The sequence below is a fragment of the Myodes glareolus genome, chromosome 22 (genome assembly GCF_982192425.1).
Source record: "Myodes glareolus chromosome 22, mMyoGla1.1, whole genome shotgun sequence".
NCBI classification, from domain to species: Eukaryota; Metazoa; Chordata; class Mammalia; order Rodentia; family Cricetidae; genus Myodes; species Myodes glareolus.
The window spans coordinates 13,748,779-13,770,287 of record NC_142047.1 but is presented as its reverse complement, the minus strand read 5'-3'; the positions used below and the strand labels follow the sequence as shown (position 1 = coordinate 13,770,287).

At 49.3% G+C, this 21,509-nt stretch overlaps 1 protein-coding gene across 2 annotated transcripts; it reads right to left on the bottom strand.

Annotated features, from left to right (window-relative positions):
• Nucleotides 1–4,143: 4,143 nt before the first annotated feature.
• Man2b1 (mannosidase alpha class 2B member 1) lies at nucleotides 4,144–20,864 on the bottom strand. Of its 2 annotated transcripts, none has more exons than XM_048434659.3 (24): nucleotides 20,654–20,864; nucleotides 19,460–19,562; nucleotides 19,140–19,313; nucleotides 18,508–18,701; nucleotides 17,424–17,556; nucleotides 17,044–17,189; nucleotides 15,281–15,397; nucleotides 13,167–13,249; nucleotides 12,965–13,085; nucleotides 12,818–12,896; nucleotides 12,150–12,259; nucleotides 11,795–11,902; nucleotides 11,476–11,592; nucleotides 10,693–10,878; nucleotides 7,885–7,982; nucleotides 7,692–7,809; nucleotides 6,583–6,701; nucleotides 6,399–6,500; nucleotides 6,178–6,265; nucleotides 6,016–6,096; nucleotides 5,311–5,583; nucleotides 4,923–5,078; nucleotides 4,729–4,831; nucleotides 4,144–4,338 (listed from the first exon to the last, which is right to left on the bottom strand). In XM_048434659.3, exons 1-24 carry the CDS (start codon nucleotides 20,810–20,812, stop codon nucleotides 4,244–4,246), a joined length of 3,063 nt encoding a protein of 1,020 aa, XP_048290616.2. In that variant the 5' UTR covers nucleotides 20,813–20,864; the 3' UTR covers nucleotides 4,144–4,243. The 2 variants fall into 2 exon arrangements, with proteins under 2 accessions (XP_048290616.2, XP_048290617.2); XM_048434660.3 differs by having other exon boundaries at nucleotides 5,356–5,583.
• Nucleotides 20,865–21,509: the final 645 nt, after the last annotated feature.

Genomic DNA, 21,509 nt, shown 5'->3' with positions numbered 1-21,509 from the left:
ATGCTCCTTTCAGTAACCAATAAACTCACTAATGGCTCTTCTGAAATATCCACCAGAGAAAATTACTCAGACATGGATTTAAGTCAACAGAAAGTTTTCCCAGTAGGTAGCCCTAAGCCTTTCTCAGGGTGAGCTTTCAAACACAAAAACCGCAGCCTGGGCTGACATACTTCAGCTAGCAAGACCGTTAGCTAGAACCAGAACTACAGAAGCCAAAAAGCAAGGTTAGTCCATTTACAGACTTTCCCAGAACTATAGACTTTGATGGATTTAGGAGGTGCTGTCTAAATTCTGAATTTTACAGCTGAATGGTACTTCCACCATGGATCAGTTGTGCTGAGGTCTCGGAGCCTGTTACAATTTGTCAGGGTGAACTTTGGAGGAATGGAACTTTAGTTTGTCATGGGAACCTTATAAAAAGGGAGTGGACATTGTTTACCCCATGCCACCCCTAGGGATGTCAGGTCTGATCTGATGGGTGAGTACAGGGAGCCCCACTTGGGTCTCCTTAACAGATCTGGCCTATTCCTTCAAGAGGGAGACTGAGAAAAATAGAGGCATATTGTGTGTCACAGCTCATAGCAGAATCCAGTGTTTCCTTCTTCCTTACTCTAGTATCAAACTGCCCATGCCAGTGTTGGAAATATTACAAGGCAAACATGGGTTCCCTGTTCACCCAATGTTGACAGAGGTTTCTATTCTGCCTGGTCCCGCAGCTGTTCAGTCTCAAAGAAACACACAGAGGTCTACATTAATCATAAACTGGTTGGCCTATTAGCTCAGGCTTATTAACTCTTATATCCTACATTAACCCATAATTCTTGTCTGTGTCAGCCACGTGGCTTGGTACCTTTTATCAGCAAAGCATTCTCACCTTGCTTCCTCTGCCTCTGGGTGACAACTGCATACTGAGTCTTTCCTCTTCCCAGAATTCTCCTGTTCTCATCGCCCTGCCTATACTTCCTGCCTGACCAATCAGCGTTTTATTAAAACAAGTGACCAATCTTTACAAAGTACAAGACCATTGTCCCACTTTCCCCCACAACTTCTCCCTCCTTCCTGCTGCCCAGTTTGTTTCTGGGAACCTGTGCCATGCTGGTGAAGGAGGCAGGCATGACCGTGTTTGGAGTATGCTTGGTTTAGGACCTCTTCTTCCCCTCCCACAAGCAGGACAAATTGAGCAACTGGGTGATCTGTCAGCACAGCCCACAGCAGCCAGCGAACACCCAGCCCTCCTCTCAGCACGCCCACCCCCACCGTGACAGCAGAAAGCAGCGCGTCCCACACAGATATCCTAGGGGAGGTTGCCATTCACCATTGCACCAGAACCCAAGAGCAGCGGGCTCCCTGTGTCTCCAGGAGCAGTGTGGTCCCTGATGAGGTGGCTGGCATCGTGGGCAGTGTTGATGTGTTAGCATGTCTGCTGTTCCTGCTGGCCTTTCTTTCCTACCATAGGAGTCTGGATCAGGGCTGTGCAGAGCAACCACCCAAGGCCAGTCCCTGTCATCAGAAAGATGAGGAATGGCCCCTAGGCAGGCTTACACCCAGGTGGCCTTTCTGTTCAAAAGGCACACCCAACAACAGCACCCCACAAGCTCCCCCTCCTTGGCCCCGGTCCAGATCCCCGTCAAGCCCACTCTTGGTGGGTGACTGCCAATTGCTGGACTACAGGTAGATGCCTCACCTTCCATAAGCCTATAAGGCACTGGTTCTCAACCTGTGGGTCACAATCCCTTTGAGGGATTGAACAACCTTTTCATAGGGTTCTCATATCAGATAACATGTATAATGATTTGCTGGAGTATCCTGCATTTTTAAAGATTTATTTATGTATCATTTATTTATTATTATTTATCATATATACAGTGTTCTGCCTGTATGTTTGCCTGCACACAAGAGGGCATCGGATCTCTTTGTAGATGGTTGTGAACCACCATGTGGTTGCTGGGAATTGAACCCATAACCTTCTCTTCTAGAGAAGAGCAGTCAGTGCTCTTAAACTCTGAGCCATCTCTCCAGCCCAGAGAGTATCCTGCATTTAAGGTTGCAGTTCACCATGTCTCTGAGCTCGGTGTTATATGGAGAACTCCCTTTCTTGGCAGGAATCCCTCTCTACCTTATTTGGATAGTGTCTCTAGGCCCCATGCCTGATGCCTGACCTTATTCGGAAGCTGTCCCTGAGCGTGGACGCCTGACCCAAGTGTAACCTTTGACACAGTTCCCCGCAAATGCTCTCCGCATGCCACCCATATGCTAACTAGGTGTTGTGTTCCACCTGTATGCTAGGATCATACAGATTAGGTGATGCCCCAGCTGCTGTCCCCGTCCTACATATTCCCCACTCCCTGAAATAAAGCTGAGCTGTCTCACTGAGGCTAACTCCCAGAAGGCTATTTCCACCATTCTCACAGGCCGTACAAAACCCTGCACGCTGCCTCTGCTCCCTTGGTCCTCTCTAACTGGTGACTAACGGACCTCGAGGAAAAGGGAGGCCCCACAATGATTCACAACAGTAGTAAAACTAGAGTTATGAAATGGCAGTGAAAATAATATTATGGTTGGGGACACCTCAATATGAGGAATTGTATTAAAGGATTGAAGCATTAGGAAGGTTGAGAACCACTGCTTTGTCTATGTTTTTTTAAAAGTTTCTCTGTATAGCCCTGGCTATCCTAGAACTTGCTCTATAGCCCAGGCTGGCCTCAAACTCAGATATTGCCTGCCTCTGCCTCACAAGTGCTGGGATTAAAAGTTCTCATCTTTCCCACCTAAAAATACATATATATATATATATATATGTGTGTGTGTGTGTGTGTGTATGCATATATGTATATATGTGTATATATATATCATATATATGATATATATATATCACTCATTCTCTAAATTCTGTTCTTCCAGAGAACCCTAATACAGTGATCCTACTCAGCATCCTTCACATTGGGATTACAGACATGAGCCACAACACCAAACCTTTATCTATTTATCTGTCTGTCTGTCTGTCTATTTATTTATTTGAGAGAGGATATCACTATGACCTAGAACTTGAACCTCCTGCTTCACTCTCCTTGGCACTGGATTAAACACCAGCTACAGCACCTCCTCTACATGGGTTTGTGCTAGTCTACATACATGTTAAGGTTGTTAGCTTGGTGTCTTATGGGACTGCTAACAGTGGGAGTGGGGTGTCTGACTCTTTCACCTGCCTTTGGGACCTTCTTCTTCCTACTGGGCTGCCTCATTCAGCCTTGATATGAGGGTTTGTGCCTCATCTTATTGTAACTTGTTAGGCCACGTTCAGTTGCTGTTCCTGGGAGGCCCTGCTCTTTTCTGAAGGAAAATGGAGGAGGAGTGGATTTGGGGGAGAAGGGTTGGAGATGAGGGTAATAACAGGGAGTGGAGGGAGGGGAAACTGTGGTTGGGATATATTGGGGGGGGGAACGCTTTTTAATTAAAATAAAGACTTTTTAAAAAGACTTTTTATTTTTCATTTTGTGTGGGTGTGTGCACATGAGTGCAGGTAACCATGACCAGCAAAGGCCAGAGGCACTGCATCCCTCTAGGGCTGGTGTTACAGCTGCTGAGCTGCTTGATGTGGGTGCTGGAAGCTGACCTCGAATCCTCTGGAAGAACAGTTTGTGCTTCTAATCAGAACCATCTCTCCAGCACCAACATCTAGTTAACAAGACACCAGAACACACTAAAATCCCAGGGAGCATTAAGACTCCACAAGTTGAGAAGAGGAAGAATCTCATGCGGGAGGGGTGATGGCCTCCACCAGTGAGGAGCCTATGGCTGGAAGCTGCTTCTGTCCCAGCATCTCCTCCAGAACCTCCCAGATTCCTTGCCTACATTTGACCCAAAGGCCGGGTTAGAAAGACCCAGGGTGCAGCTGGTTCTGGTGCTGTGTCCGGCACAGGCCTATCCTCAGTGCTTGTTGACATGGCTGGGTGAGGGCCTGTGTGGACACGGGATCGGAGAGGGAGGAAGCCATGAGTGGGAGGAAGGTAGAACATGCTGAGTGCCAAGTCCAGTGGGGAGGTAACCTCCAGAGAGGACCTGGGGTCTGGACTGAGCTGGGGCCACTAACCTCCCTGGATCTCACACTCATGTCCCCGCCTCAAAAATAACGCAGTCACTGGGTAACCTGCGTCTTAGTAGCCTTTTAATGATTTTTGTGGTTACAGCAAAAGAAGGAGAGAGAGGTCTGCCCCTCCTCCCAGCAGGTCTAGCTGACTTCTTGTCATTGAACGCTGGCCACGAAGGTTCGTATTTCCATAGGCTGCAGTGTGACTGAGGTAGGGTCCAACTTGGAGGGAGGAGGATAGGAGACGGGACCTATTGATCGGCAGAAGAGAACTGAGGTCTGGACACAGCCACACACACCCACCTCTCAACTCTGTCCCGGGGCCTCATATCCAGACCTTTAAACCACTTCCCTACGCCTGAACACACCTCGAGATTCCCCAAACCCCCTCTCTAACTCCTAGACATTGTACTCATATCCCATAGGTGACAGACACCGTCCCAGAACTCGACACTGATGGACAACAATCCAGCCTCGGGTCAAAATTTCATGGTCCCAAACGCCAGTGCATTGCTGGTTGGCTGGACCCACCGCTCACGCTTAAGCTCCTGTCCGCAGGGTCTACATTGGCTCCTAGCCAACAATCCTCATACTCCACCCTCAACTGCCAGTAACAGGCAGGATTCCTGCCAGGTCTTCACCAGTATTTGTTAGCCACTTCAGCCTGGAAGCCGTGGACAGGGGCTGATTGGCTGCCAGGGTGGTCTCCTGCAGGTGTGTGATAGTGAAGGTCTGGAACAGGTTCTGCAGGGAATGGATGGATCCAGCTGAGATGCAAAGCCCAGCTTTGGCCCGTCTCTCTCCTCCGTCTCTTTCTCAGCTTAACCCTCCTCACCTGCAAGTTCAAGGTTACAGGGGAGCTCAGGTTGCGGCCTGAATCTTCTGTCACAGCGAACTGATGCTCCAAACGCAGCAGCATCGTCTTTGGTCCCCAGCGGGCCAGGGTAAGCAGATGCACCTGGGGAGGTAGCTCCCTGCGAAGTCCGGAGAACTGTGGAAAGAAAAACTAAGTAGCCGGAGCCTGGCTGGCAATCAGCACTGACTTGCGGGAAATGAAGTTGAAAGGAAAGGAGCATTGATGAGGATGGACTCGATATGGAAGCATGTAGCTTACAACAGGGTGGAACTCATTCCTCAGTGGAAAGACTTAAACTGAGGATAAACTCAGCCCTGAAAAGAGGGACTCGGGAGGTGTCCTTTCTGCCCGACTCGCCGTCCCTCACCTGCGTCCTTGGTTCTGCCTTTCTGTCCAATTCGCCGTCCCTCACCTGCATCCTTGGTGCCGCCCAGGAGTAATACAGACTGCTACCAGCCTGAGCCAGCACCACCTGAGGGGCCAGGACCACCTCCTCCGCCAGCAGTCGGTGCCTTGCAGCTGCATCACTAACAGAACTCAAAAGCACAAGGTGGCGCCCTCGCACCGTACTCCCGGCCTCTGATTCCATCAGGGGCTCCGCCACTCCGCGCTCATCATCTACCATCAGCCGTCGGTGCACCTGGGAGGAGCGGCCAGGAAAGAGTGAGGAACTAGCGTTCAAGAATCGGGTACAGGCTTTCAGGAATTCCAAAAGAAACTAAAGCCAGAGTAAACAATGAAGACTAAGGTCAGGGGCTGGTAGAGGACCTCAGCAGAAGTGAGGCCCAACTAATAGGAGCCCAGGACAAAGAAAGGCAAGAGGATCGTCACAGGACAAGTCAAGGCCTCAAGAGGGACTGGATACGAGAAAGGAAAGGGAATATAGAAATATAATTCCAAAGCCAGGCATGGTGACGCAGACCTGGAATCCCAGCACAAGAAAGGGAAGAAAGGGAAGAGGATGGAACCAAGGCCACAGGTAGGACGTGGGTATCAACAACAGCCTTCAAGTTTGGCTGGGTCTGGGTGGGCCTTCCGGAGAAACCCCGCGTGGGTAGGGCTCCCCTCTCACCATGAGCTCTAGTGAGCCATCCTTCAGACTGCTGCCCCCCTGGGAGCGGTCGGTCACCACAGTCAGCTGCATGTGCCCGTCCTAGGTAGAAGGGTGACTGAGAATGCGGGTCCCAGGTAACTGGGAGGCGCTTCCAGTCTGAGGCAGTGGCAGGGCAGGTACCGTGATGTAGATTCGCGTGCTGACAGGATAGTAATTCCCAGCCACGGGTTCAGTCTGACTTAATTTCCAAGTGGGTCGATGATCACGCCTGGGAAGAGGTGTGATGTGGTCAGATTTGGGGTCCTGCTTCCTCTTTGTCCCTCCACACTCATATCATCACCAAATCCCCGTGGCCCTAAAATTCAACACACCACAGACTCCCCACGGTACCCTTGTCCCACCTCCTCTTCAGGATTTCCCTGCCGTTGCTGTCGGTGTAGAATTCTCCATTCGTTTTCATTGGAGTGTCAAAGCGGCTGATCACCTCTTTTCCCCAGTATTCTCTGTGCTCAGTGGAAAAGCACCCGTGTGAATCTCCTAAACACCACTGTGCCTGCTCCCCACTCCAGAAAGTGTGCCACTTACTCCACTGGGATTGGTCCCACCGTCCACTCCAGCTCCAAGTGACGCTGTCCTGGGTACAGACGAATTACTTGAGAACACCAGGCTGAAAAATTCTGGTATACCTCCTGCACCAAGTCTGTCTACAGACACACAGGAAGGCTGGAGTCAGCCACGTTGAAAATGCTAAGAATCCCGAAAAGGATCCCACTGACACTCACTTCACAGACCAAGAACAGTGTTCTCACTGCTTCTTCAAGAAAAATTAAGAGTGAATTATCAAATATATACCCACATTTTTGTTGCTGTTTCTGTGCCTGTGTGCGCGCATGGGGAGTGCGTGTGAGAGAGAGAGAGAGAGAGAGAGAGAGAGAGAGAGAGAGACCCACTACATAGCCCAGGCTGGCCTTGAACCTGAGATACTCCTGCCTCAGTCACCCAGTGCTGCTATTATGCACACACGCGCGCACACACACACACACACACACACCCCTGTGGTGGTGTAAAGCTAGAACTCAGGCCTTTTCTCATATGCAAGTCATCTGAATTACACTCCAAGACATAAGCTCATTTCTTAGACCTTGGTGGACTCTAAGCAATTATACTTTAACAACACCTTCGCCTCTAATTTCCAAAGTGAGGAATGGATGTGAGCATGTTGACAGAGATGGTTATACCAGCAGGTTTTCTCTGTCAGCAGAGGGAGCCTGGGTCTTACTCCACACACACAGGAGGAGAAAAGGCAGACTTGCTGCTGCACTCCCGCAGTCTCAGCACCCCAGAGGCTGAGGCAGTGTCGAGAGCTCTGAGGCCAGGCTGGGCTACACAGTAAAACCTTCCTTGGGGAGCAGAGCAATGGTTCGGTGGGTAAAGGTGCTTGCTGCCAAGTCTGATGACCTGTATTCTCCCTAGGGACCCATGTGGGAGACTCCCACAAACTGTCCTCTAACCTCCACACATATGCACACCGAAACACACGCGTGCGCGCATACACATACAAATAATATTTAAAATAATAAAATAAAGATAAACTAGTTCCTACCCCACCCCACATGTAGCACATCCTGTTCCCAGATTCCACATTCCCACCCCTCCCCCTACCCCAAACCCACTCCTGATTTCGGGCTACAGACCTTCACCAGGTGGATCTTAGCCCAACGGCTCACAGGCAGTGGCTTGAGACGGCTGGGTCTGAAGATGTAGGCGCCGGAGGCCTGAGGACTCTTCTTATCCCCGGTGCTGGCATTGTACCTGGGCCCAGAGCAAACGAGCATCAGGGAGGGGCCTCAACTCAGCAGCCACCCTGACAGAGCAGCCCTTCCTCACCAAAAGAAGCCTTGGCTCACAGGGAGTGAGAGCTTCTGCTCCATGTTTTCAATCTTCATCAATAACCCTGTGCTGGAGTCAAATGTAGCCCGGATGTACTGGGTGGGAAAATGGAGAACACGTCTAAGCAAGCGTCTCCGCAAGCGTCTCCTCAGCAGTGAACCGCTTTCCGCATCTCACGCATTGCTGCGCCTGATCCGGCAAGCAAACACTTCTGCAAACCCTGCTCTGTCAGCAACGGCCTCTGGCCACCTCTCTACGCATGGCCCTCGAGGGCTAACTCGGTTCTTTGCAGAAACTCACTTCTATACTTATCCACAGCAGCAGAGCCAACTACGATACCCTAAATTGATCCCAGTCCTCATCTGCTTCAGAGCTAGATCAATATATCATCTGACCTGGGAGCTGAATGCCAAAACCCATATGGCTTCCAGGGCCCCACAGAGAGAGGTATTTTCATGCGTAATAGTGATCATATCTCGGTTAGCAGAGTGCTTGCTTAGTATGTATAAAGCCCTCAGTACCACATGCCTATAATCCAGCCCTCAGGAGGTGGAGGCAGGAAGATTAGGAGTTCAATGTCATTTTGAGCTACATATCAAGTTCAAGGTCACTCTGGGCTCTATGAAAACCAGTCTCAAAAAAATTGAAGAATATTTCATTTCCTTTAAAAATCTAAAGAAAAGTTGAACAGTAGCAATGAACATGTCATAATGAGACTTGCATGGATATTGCTAATCTTTACAGAAATATCATAAAATGTTTTGTGTGTTATATCTACATGTGTACATGTTTCTGTGTACATTCATGTGATGTATGTGGTATGTCTGCATGTAAACATGTTTGTATATTTACATTCATGTAATGCATATGGAAGCCAGGGGCTGAAGCTGGCTGGGTGTCAATGCTTCTACCATAATTTTTTATTTTTTTAATCTTTTTTTAATAATTTATTTTTACTTTATGTGCACTGGTGTTTTGTCTACACGTATGTCTAAGGGTGTCAGATCTCCTGGAACAGGAGTCACAGGCAATTGTGAGCTGCCATGTGGGTGCTGGGAAATGAACCTGGGTCCTCTGGAAGAGCAGCCAGAGCACTCTACCACTGAGCCATCTCTCCAGCCCCTCTTATTTTTATTTTTTGAGCCGGGTTTGCACTACGTACCTCTGGCGAGACCGGGATGTGTACCGTGTTTTTTGAGAGAGAGTTTCTCACTGAACCTGGAGTTCACCAACTCAACAACACTGTCTGACCAAGAAGCCCCACCAATCCTAACTGTGCCCACAAAGTATCAGGGCTATAAACAAACGCACCACACTGAAGTCCACATCATCCTGATACAGTTTTAATATATTTATAAAAGAAGGAGCCCACAAAGCAAATATGCCAGGTCTCAGGACAGACTGGTATTCTTTCTTTCACTTACCTGGGTTTTGGGGTTTTTGTTGATGGTGGTAGTTTTTTGTTTTGGGTTATTTTGGTTTTGGTTCTTTTGTTTATGGCTTTTGGTTTTGAGACACTATGTAGCTCTGTCTGTCCTAGAACTCACTCTGACGACCAGGCTGACCTTGAACTCACAGAGATCCACCTGCCTCTGCCTCTCAAGTGCTGGGATTAAAGGCACACAACACTATACCTGGTCAGGATTTCTTTTAAGATGAATTTTTATTATTTTTAATTATGTATAAGGGTGGGTAAGTATGTGTCTGCAAGGCCAGAGGCATTGTGTCCCCCTAGACCTGGAGTTACAGGCAGTTGATTATGAGCTGCCTGGGCACTGGGAACCAAACTTGGTTTCTTTGCAAGAGCAGTGCAAGCTCTTTCCTTGCTGAGCCATTTCTCCAGCTGTGCTGGGTCATTTTATGTCACCTTGACAGAGTTAGAGTCATCAAGGAGAAGGGAGCCTCAACTGATAAAATGCCTCTATATGATATAAAGGCTATAGGCAACTTGTAGAACATTTTCTAAGTCAGTGATTGATGGGAGAAGACCCAGCCCATTGTAGGTGGAGACACCCCCTGAGCTGGTGGTCCTAGATGCTATAAGAAAGTAGACTGAGCAAACCATGAAGAGCAAGCCAGTAAGCAGCACTCTTCCACGGCCTCTGCATCAGCTCCTGCCTCCAGGTTCCTGCCACGCTTGCGTTCCTGCCCTGATTTCCTTCAGTGGTGGACTGTTTCCTGGAAGTGTAAGCAAAATGAACCCTAAACCCCTTCCTCCCAACTTGTTTTGGTCACATGTTTCATCACAACAGTGAAAACCCTAATGAAGACACTAACCCCTCCTCTATCTGTTTCTGAGGTACTGGGGGTGGAGCCCAGGGCTTCACAGACACTAAGCAAGTATCTATCACTGAAGTCCAATTCGAGCCTTCAACTGTCTCCTTATCAAAGAAGTCTTCCTTGACCCCTCAACAGCTACTTGCCGTGGGCCCTGACACAGCTCTATCAACCTCAAGGTCACACTAGATTTTTACAACGTTCCAGAAAAGAAACTGAGGCTCCAAGGTCACCCTCCTCACTGAAGAACACACAGTGAGATGAGTGAAAACCAAGAACCAGAACCCACTGATCCAGAATCCAAGCAGTTTATAATATAACACCAAGGCAGGCCAGGTGGTGGTGGCACACGCCTTTAATCCCAGCACTCAGGAGGCAGAGGCAGGCGGATCTCTGTGAGTTCAAGGCCAGCTGGGTCTACAGAGCAAGTTCCAGGACAGGCTCCAAAGCTAAACAGAAACCCTGTCTTGGGAAAAAAAAAAAAAAAAAGTTACATAGGCAAGGAAGGGGATTCAAGGAGAGTCTCACCTCATTTTCAATGGCCAAGACACGGGACCTGGCATGGGACCTGTGTTTCCTGGAGATGGCCTGAAGGTTGTTTTGGACAGACACCTTGTCCACAGTGTAGATGCTGAAACCCAGGGCAGGCACCGAGGCTGAGAACAGCAATTCCCACTGGTCCTCCTTACCAGAGGAGCTGGGGAGCATCACCACCTGAGTGAAAGAGGGTGCTAGTCAAGAAGACAGGCCCGGGTGCAAGCATCAACCTCAGAGGGTAAGGAATGGGGAAGAAGACATTCACCTAGCACATCTCTACCTAGTTCAAGGAAGAAAAAAATAGGAAGGAGAAAAAGACAGAAGGGGAGGAAGGTGAAGGTATACAGAGAGAAACTAGGGGTCTCTGAGAAAATAGGAAACAGAGCAAGAGATGGGACAGGGGTTAAGAGGTTCAGGAAAGGAGCCTCCTGGGGTGAAGAGGTTGACCATAAACAGAGAGTCTGCTGGGAAAACGGTGAGGCCACCCGGATCTGCAATCCTAACACTCGGGAGGTTAAGGCACGAAGACCACAAGTTGGAGGCTAGCCTGGGCTACACAGTGAAAGCCTGTCAGAAGAAAGAAAGAGGAGGGGGTTAGAACAAAGGACGGAAGGAAGGAAGGGGAATTCCAGGTGGGACATTTAGAAGGGCTGTCACTTACGGAAGGGCGATGTTCTCCTTGTGGGAGACACAAGAAGAGAAAGAAGCTCATGGAGATATCCACAAGATCTGGGAGATGCACTGGGGAAGGGAAGAGACATTGGGCAGGCTCACATTATTGGGTACAGCCTTTCCATCAGGGTCCTTCACAAAGAAGATGCCTTCGCCGACCGGCAGCCGGACCATATGTTTCACCTTCCGGCCCAGGGGGTTGTAAATAGTTATCTGGAACTACAGCAGGAAGGGCAGAGTCACAGCAGGCCGCCAAACCCATCTTTTCACAAGCCACGCCCCTTGTGATGAACTATCCTATCCCAGTGTCCCTGGACCCAAAATGGCCCTCCAAAAAGAAAGTAAGCAACCACTCCATCCCCGTTAGCGCAGGCTTCACCTTCTGGGGTTCTGTCTCGCCTGCCTCCTAGCCCCTACTCACGTGCTCTGACTCCTGGCTGACTGGGCAGATGCTGATATTGAGTTCTCGGCAGAATGAGAAGTTCTGTTTGTAGTAGCTGAGCTGCGACAGAGCATTGCTCACCAGAACCTGGTGAAGATCACCAAAAGACCTGCACCAAAGGTGTGCACCCCAGGATGCCTGGCCGTACCCCCACCAAGGCCCAGTCTCTCCTACCTAGACCCTGCCCCATTTCCTGTAAGCTCCACCCCTTCTCTCCCAAGAATGGTCCTCTCATTCTCCCCCCCAAACCACGCCCCAAACAGTACTTTGCGGCCCCACCCACAACCATGGACCACGCCCCTTCCTAGTTACTTCATGGTTCTGCCCCTCACACCTCACAGGGTCCCCAGCCTGCTGCCAGCTGCCGTGCATAGTCATCTGCAACGTTCTGCCGTGCGGTACCAGTGACTGCATCGTGGTGCTGGAGGACCGCCATTGCCTCGTCTGCCAACAGAACACCAATCAGACACCATCTCCCACAGAACTCTGAACCCCATCACCAAGTAAGCACACACAAAGGGTCGGGTGCAGGATAACAGGGTTCTTAGGCGAATTAAAAATGGCTCTGGAAGGCTGGAGCCATTGATGGCCCACGGGCTAAGAGCACTGGCTGACCTTTCAAAGGACCGGTGTCTGACTCCCGATATCACATGCGTCTATAAGTCTATAGAAGTTGTCTAGAACTTTAACTCTAGGAATGTGACACTTCCTTTGGCTGCCAAAGTCACCAGATATGCTTGTGGTACACTAATATACATACAAAACACTCACACACATAAAAATAAATGAATTTAGAAGAAAGAATCTCAAAGTCTAGGGATGTAGCTCAGTGCCCAGTGGAACACTGAGTGGTACGTTTGAATGCTGTCTAGCATTCAAGATGTCTAGGGTTGGGTCCCCAGGACCACCGAAAGTAAAGTGTGCCCTAGGGATGGTTTTGGCTTCTGGCCTCAATCCTTCTCCCTCCCACCGCATTCAATCCCATGGTCGACAGACACTCACTCAGGGGTGCACTGTCTCCTGTACCATAGGGTCCTAAGTTGGCTGCCAGACCGGCTTGTGCCTCCAGCTGGTTGCACACCTGAGGAGAAAGAGGTATGTTAGGCCCCTGCTCCCCTGGGCCTCCCGGCTCCCCACATGCTCACTCACCTGCAGGAAGTTGTAGCTGAGGCGCTCATAGCGTTTGAGGGCTGGCCTGCTAGAAAAATAGCCCGTCCAGAACATGTGGGGGCCGTCGGCATAAGGAAAGAAGTCGTCCTCCTTCACAGACCTGCACAGGGGCATTTAGAGCTATCAACCCACAGAGCAGGCCAACCCCACCCCAAGCTCCCCAGTCCCCTGCCCCAAATACCAGGTTAGATTGGCCTTGTTCAGCTCCCAGAGGTAACACGTAGGAGTGGAGTAGAGAACGTGGACCCGGCTTCCGTTTGCCTGCTGCTGGGGGAAGGCATGTGTGAGCCTCGGGACCTGCACCTTCCTGGAGGCCCACAGGCATTCAATAGTCGTTCTCGACATTTTTTGTTGTTGTTTTTTTAAGGTTTATTTCTTTTAAATTTAATGTTTTGCATGCATGTGTGTCCATGCACCCCCTGTATTCCTGGTGCCCATGAAGGTCAGACAAGGGTGACAGAACCCCTGGAACTGGAATTACAGATGGCTGTGAGCCACCATGTGGGTCCTCTGGAAGGGCAGCCAATGCTCAGCCCCTGAGCCATCTCTCCAGCTCCTAGTCACCCTTTCTGAGTACACAGCAGTGGTCAAATATGAGAGTATGTCTTGGTCAAGACCAAACACTGTTACTCTTAAAAGGACTTCAGGGATAATTCTATAATTTTACACAACTTTTCCTTTTTTTTTTGTTTTTGTTTTTTGTTTTTTGAGACAGGGTTTCTCTGCAGCTTTGGAGCCTGTCCTGGAACTAGCTCTTGTAGACCAGGCTGGCCTCAAACTCACAAAGATCCGCCTGCCTCTGCCTCCCTGGTAGCTGGGACACAAGCATGGACAGGGGCACCTACCTGGTTTACAAAACTTTCTAAATAATTCCAACTTTATTATTTAAAACAGGGAGAGATTGGGCACGTGTAGTTCAGTTGGTATGGGGTTGCGTAGCTTGCACAAAGCCGAGTTTAGCCCCCAGCACATCTCAAGAGGTACAAGCCTAGCAAAAGTTCAAGGTCATTCCAGCACTCAAGAGGTACAAACAGGCAGATCTCTGTGATCTCAAGACCAACCAAGGATATATAGCGATATCCTGTTTTTTAACAAACAGAGACAGAGAAATGGCTCAGTGGTTAAGACCACCAGTTGTTGTTTCAGAGAACCCAGATTCAACTCTCAACAGCACATGGCAGCTGACAGTTATCTGAAAGTCCAGTTCCAGGGAATCCAATGCCCTCTTCCGGCCTCTGTACCAAACATATGCATGGTGCACAGATACATATGCACATAAAATACCCATATACAAAAAATAAATAGCGCTTTTTAAAGGAGAAACAAGGGGAACAGGAAGAGGAGCATGTAGAAGAGAAGAGAAAGGGAACAAACTAGGAAGAGAGCAACAGAGTTCATGAGGCTGTTCACGGAGTCATGCACCTCTAATCCCAGCACTTGGGAAGTCGAGGCAGGAAGAGTAGGAATTCACAGTTATCCTCAACTGCACATTGAGTTTGAGGCCAACCTAATCTACTGGAAAGTTGGTCTCAAAAAACCTAAAGTGGCTGTGGAAATGACTCAGCAGGTAAGAATGCTTGCTATACAGGTGTAATGGCCTGAGTTCAATCTGCAGAACACACATAAAATACTCGGAGTAGCCACCTATGAGCCTGTATTCCAGTACTGCGGAGGGCCCAGACAAGAGGACAGTGCAGCTCTGTTGACTACCAGCCTCGCTGGCTTCAGGTTCAGTTCTCAGAGGACTGAGACAGAGACCGATAAAGCAGGGCACCAAACATCCTGCCCTGGCCTCCAAGAACAAACGTGGTCATGTGCACCTACACACACGCACACATACATACACACAGGAACACACACACAATACACAATTTACTATTTTAGAAAACTGAAAGTATGCTACATGTGGAAGCACATGCCTTCAGTCCCAACACCCAAGAGGCAGAGGCAGGGGGATCTCTGTGAGCTGAGGCCAGCCTGGTCTACAGAGTGAGTTCCAGGACAGCTGGGGCTACACCGGAAACCCTGTCTCAAAGAAAAATCAAAAGGAAACTAAAACTAAAAATAACTTTTCTGTATTTTGGTTTTGTGTATGATTTTGGTTTTGAGACAGGGTCTCGTGTGTGTGTGTGTATGCATGTGTGTCCCAGGCTGGCCTCCAACTCAAAGCAATCTTCAGCGTCCCCAGTACTGGGGTGCACCACTCTGCATGGCTCTCTTCCCTTTATCACTTATCTCAGGCATCTGACTGTACTGATAGAAAGCTGACTGACACACACACAGAGGCACACTGACCTGTTCGTTGACCAGGCGGATAAGCTTGTCCATGTTTTTGAACCACATGTTGGCATTCTCATATTGGAAGTCTGAACCCATGGTCATCACAGTATGGTTGGTTCGGTAATACTGTTGCTATAGATGAGAAGGCAATCATCAGGCCAGGGTGTCCTGGACTATCCCTATACCTACTCCTAAGTACACGTGGGGGTCTTGGGATGTAGTTCCATGTGAGAGTACTAGCCTAGCATGTTTGAAACCCGATTGGATCCCCAGTACAAAAAAAATAATAATAATCCTGCACTTGAGAAAAAATGACTAGGGCACATAGAAACAGCGGTGAACACAAAAATAACAAGTGAGGGACTGGGGGTGTGACTCAGTCAGCAGAGTGTCTGACTAGCATGCGCCAAGTCTTGGGCTTGATCTCCAGCACTGCAGAAATCAGGCATGGGGGTGCACATCTATGTTCTCAGGACTCAGGAAATGGTGGCAGGAGGGTCAAAAGCTCAAAGCCAGCCTCTCCTACATAGCAAGTTCAAGGCCAGCATGGACTACATGAGACCTCACCTATAAAGAACAAAAACAACCAGTAGCTGCTGAAGTACTCTAGGGTTGACTACTCAGATGAGGCGACAAGGACTGGAGGAGGCCGCTTGCTGGTTCCTGGCTGCTTAGTCCCGAAATAACCACACAGATACTGTATTAATTAAACCACTGCTCGGTCCATTAGCTCTAGCTTCTTATTGGCTAACTCTTACATCTGAATTTAACCCATTTCTAGTAATCTGTGTACTGCCACATGGCTGTCTGGCTCCAGCGGGGCTACATGGCTTCTCTCTGACCCTGCCTCTTTTCTCCCAGCATTCACTTTAGTTTTCCCCACCTAGCTCTGTTCTTTTGCCCTCACAGGCCAAGACAGTTTCTTTATTCATTAACCAATAAAAGCAGCACATAAACAGCAGGACTTCCCACACCAAGGGACTGAACCATACTCTCATGCATTCTCCTCCTCCTTCCTGTTTATTTAGAGGGGGAGGGAACGCATGCTATGGTGTGCACTTACAGCACCAGCTTGGAGGCCGGAGGACAGTTTCCAGGAGCCACTGCTCTCCTTCCACCAAGTGGGTTCTGGAAACTGAACTCAAGTGTTTGGACAGCAAACACCTTTATCCACTGAGCCTTCTCACCGGTCTACTTCTTTTGTTTTGAGACAGAACTTCCAGAGATCTGATTGCCTCTGCCCACCCCCAGTGCTGGGATTAAGGTGTGCACCACCATAGCTGGCCCACATCTTTTTTTTTTTTTTTTAACTAAGGGGTATAAATAAGTGTGTGTGTGTGTTTTCTGTGTATTTACATGTGTTTGTGAGGCCTGCATTTGCCTCTACACACATGCACAAATCAGAAGAGTGTCAGGTGTCCCCTTGCCATTCTCTACCTATGCCTTTGAGGCGGAGTCTCTCCCTCAACATGGAACTTGCATTTTCTTCACTAGGCTGAAATTTAGAAGCTCCAGTGATCCTCCTATCTGTACACTCCTTGGAGCTAGGACTCCAGATAACTCTCATACAGGAGTTTGCAGTCAGGATGACTAGTTTATTATGTGGGTGCCGGGATCTGAACTCTGGTCCTCATAATTGAACAGCAAGTGATCTGAAGTGCTGAGCTATTTCTCCAGCTCCTTGTGTATCTGTCTAATGAAGAATCAATCCCAAAGGAAAATCCCCTGGTGGTACTGGACCTACATGGTATGGACCATGGTCCAGACATCCATGTTACCTGGGAAAAAGCCAGCTTCAGGAAGTAATTGACCAAAGTAACTGCATTGAACTCAGGGCTTTTGGGATCCTCCACCATGGGTTTGTCTGCACACAGCACATCCCAACATAGGTCCTTCGGAGGGTTGTAATTATTGGGGAGCACACCTGTAAACCAAATTGGACTCAGCACCCCAGACCTGCCCTGGGGTCAGAGTCTGCCATGGCCTACCCAGAATAGACTTCTGAATTAGAAAGGGCTGGTGGGACAAAAAGAACACACAGAGCCCAGCTCAAAAATCATTAAAAATTCTAAGATAATCACAGCATATCACAAAATCATACCCGGACCCTTCAGAGCTTGAGGTCTTGTGTGACTGCCCTACCCTTCTACCTCCTCACCTGTAAAGAGGTCAGCAGCTGGGGGCTTCAAGCTGGCACTGGCCCGCCACACTTCCTCCATCTTCCGTTTCTTCTGCCGAACAACTTTATCTTGATAGTCAATGCGCCCAAGGAAGAAGCCATCAAAACCCATCTGGAGTGCAGAAGGGGTGGAGTGAAGGGGTGCAGGTGCTTCTTGCCCAGTTGGGAAAGACAGCACAGGAAAAGTACGCACAACTAAAACTAGGTTTCCGTGGGGAGGGGTTGGAAAGATGGCTCGGTGACTAAGAGCCCTATGTGCTCTTCCAGAAGACCAGGATTCAATACCCAGCGTCTATATGGTGGCTCACAACCATCCATTGTTCCAGTTCCAGGAGATCCTACAACCCTCCTCTATAGGCTCTGCACACACCTGGTGCACAGACACTCATGCAGGCAAAACACTTATATATTAAACAATACATGGCATAACAAAACAAACATTCATATTAAATAATAAAACTAAAGAAAAATATAGCTAGATTTTTTTTTTGAGACAGGGTCTCCGTCCGAGGCCATGCTGACCTCAAGCTCACAGCCCTCCTGCACCAGCCTCCCAAGTACTGATATTACAGACATGGGCCACACAAAGCCTGTGTACTTCTAATTTTGAGAAGGGTCAGCAAAATAGAGGAAGCTCTAAAGACAAAACCCCTTCCACGTCGCTGGGTATGTCAAAGCCAAAAGGAGGCTTTTCCACGCTCTACGATCCAAAGTGGGGATACGTAAGCACAGACAAGAAGTTGGTTCTAAAGCAGGGTAGCGCCACTGCTCAGAGAGGAGCCTCAACCTTAGCAGGCTAGTGAAGTCCAAATTCTAGTACGGCCTGGTCAAGGGAAGAGACCAAACCAGCTGGAGAAAGACAAAGCAGTTTAGAACTGCAGAGCCCTAGGACATAGGCCAAGGCTTGAACTCAATTCCCTAGAGTTAAGTTCACCCAGGAGTTGGGGTCCCAGCAAACCAGGGTCCAGTCCCAGGAACTGCTAGAGAAGGGCAGTGTTTGAGCAGCTAAAGGAAGAGTCAAAGTTAAGGAGCAGGTCCAAAAAGAAAATAGGGAAGCTGGCACCTGGGCAAACAGAGAGGCCTGTTCTCGAGAGTGGCCAAAAGGGTCAATATGCCAGGCTACACGGGGACGCCCATTGTCACCGAATGTGTCTTGCAGGAAGCGTAGCCCAAGTGTCATCTGGTCCACAATAGCACCATAGTGGGTAGCTGCCTCGTCATTCATCACCCAGCCGCCGTTGACAAACTCCAGGCGCCCTGTGCAAGGGGCGCAAGGGGAGAAGGGTGTGTGTTAGGAGCAGGGCTATCATGAACGACACTAGGAAAACTGACCGTTCTGTTACTGAAGCTGGAGAGGAGGGGAATTTCCAAGCAAATATGCTTAGATCTGCATGACAGGCTTCCCGGGAAGCCACTGGAGACAGGGCCTTGTGGGACACAAGTCTCCACATGAAGGGAGATTCTAAGCAGGTAGAACTATAGGTACAGTGTGTAGTGATATGATACAAATTCCACTAGGGAAGCAGGAGGGTTTCCACAAGTTCAAGGCCAGCCTACTGGAAGTATCAAGTTCCAGGTCAGGAAGGGCTATGTAATAAGATACTGACCCAATAGATAATAGTAATAAATAAATAAATAATCTCTGAAATCAAGCTGGGCTGGACTTCCTCCTTTCGCTCCTTTGGGCAGGCTCACCCTGGCGCACCAGTTCCCGTACGGTGTCCTTTGTTGCATTTGTCTGCTCCTTCCACCAACGTGAAAAGAAAGCCATCTCCACGTAGATGAAGCGACGGGTGGGATCCTCCAGGAGAGAGGAGATTACCGAGTCTAGGATGTACTGAACAGATGCATGCTGGATATCATTTAGGACTGCGGACATGAAGGTCAGGCAGTGAGAGACCACTAGGAGACATGCCTTGATACAAGGGTCCAGATGACTCATTGTTCTCACCCCAATGTCCACGTCCCTGAAAAAGTTAGCGGGCACCTCCCCCACACACACACTCTCTACTCACTGCCATAATAGTACTGGTCCACTGTCTTCAGCCAGCCGACGTCATCATGTGTATGAGGCAACAGGTGCACGTTGAGCATGCCTGGCTTCACTGTAGGACATGTCTGCACAGAGACGCCAAAACATACACATTCGCTGTCAGTAACCGAGAGTTGAGAGATCGACAGGTTGGGGGCTCTGAAGTAGAATCTTTGCCTAGCATGTCCAAGACCATAGGCTTGGCCTCAACCATCACAAAACAGGTAGGGAGGTGGTAAAACACAAGTCTTGACTCTGGAGTGACAGAGAGGTCAAACGCTATCATCAGTTGGGTGGTGGGGATGCACGCCTTTAATCCCAGCACTCGGAGGCCGGGCGGATCTCTGTGAGTTCAAGGCCAGCCTGGTCTACAAGTGCTACCAGGAAAGGCTCCAAAGCTACAGAGAAACCCTGTTTCGAAAAAAACAAACAAAAGCTATCATCATCTGTCCCAGGCTGTCTCAAGTAGGACACACCAAGTACTGTACTCATAGACACAAGTCCTAGTTTGCACGAACCCCACAGAGCAGATTTCATCCTCTAGAGTAACAACTTTAATAGTAGCTGGGGTTAGCTACGTATTCACAGACAGTAGGCAAGCGCCTGCGTTGTGGCGCAATCTAGCTCTAGTTGTACAGTGAGGCATGGTGTTGAGGTGACTTGCACAAGGAAGGAGTCAAGAAGCTGAGGAGTCAAACTGGGACTCCAGGCAACCTGAAGGGAGATGACTAGGGATGAGCAGCCCAGCTCACATACTCCTACTCTGGAAGTGAAAGTGGGGAGCCCTTCCACGTGATGTGGTCAGATCTGCAAGGCTGGCTTTTCAACAGAGCCGCGCCAAATGGGGATCTGGGAAATGCACTGTCACCAAACAGTGAATTCATGCAAGTGGAACCATAGAGAGAACAACCCGTTCAAGCTTAGAGTCCTGTTCTCAAGTAGCACTCATCCTTAGCCGCACCAATCACAGTTAAGTGCATGCAAAGTTCAAGAGGGGAGGTGGATACAATCATGACCAGCCCTGTTCTCAGGCGCACACCAGACCTTTTCAGAAACCCAATGCACGCATTTAGATCACACTGCCAGATCAGCAGCAGTTACCATAAAAATCAGTGTCACCCACACCTCTGGTTCAACTCCAGTCCAAATAGATTTCCTCCCTCGGACCCCAGCTCACCTCGTAGCCCGCGGCCCAAGCGCCAGGTGTGACCAGGAACAACCAAAAAAGAAAAGAAATAGGCAGGACAGGCGAACCTAGAGTGCAGGAGTTCATCCAGATCCAACCAACACTCCCGCCACCAGCACAGACACCAGAGGCCAGCGGTGGGGTGCCCATGGTTCCGGAGAGGCCGCTTCCGCGGGTTTCCCTAACCCAGCTAAGTTCCCGCGGACGCTCCGCCCCCAGAACCCGAACTAGCCAATCGGCGCGGAAGGGGGCAGGGCCTAGGCCGTCTACGAGCTGTGGCTGTGGACTTGGGTACTGAGGAATTTAGATGCTAGGGAAGTACTGAGTCTGTCCCCACCCCCATTACACCCGGGGCTCTTTTGACAACAGACCTTAGCTGTAAGGCTTTGTTTTGGTCTGAGTGTGTGTGAGCAAAGGGTTCAACGTTCCAGTGGACGTCAGTGTTTCCTAAGGAGTGGAAAGTGTAGAAGGGATTCTAGGGTACCACACTCTCTTTAGGGCTGAGGTCCTGGAGGGGCCTAGCGTAGCTAGAAGCTGGGAAAACAGTTCTAGTCTGCCTTGTGGGGCTTGGGACAAACGGCCACTGTCAGAGATAAGGCACTCAGCCGGGTCTGAACAGAGGCTGATCCTCCTGTGAGCTGGAAGTGCCTTGGAGGGGAGGGAGAACCCTGAGTCTTTCGTACCCTTTCCAACTCCTACAGTCTATTCATTATTCTGTTGCTCTAATAAGAAAACCCCAGGCCAGAGTTTGGTGTGTTGGTATATAGCTGTAATCTTAGCATGCTTGAAGGCTGGGACAGGAATATTGCCATCCCAGCTACATGATTACCAAATCTGCCAGGGCTAT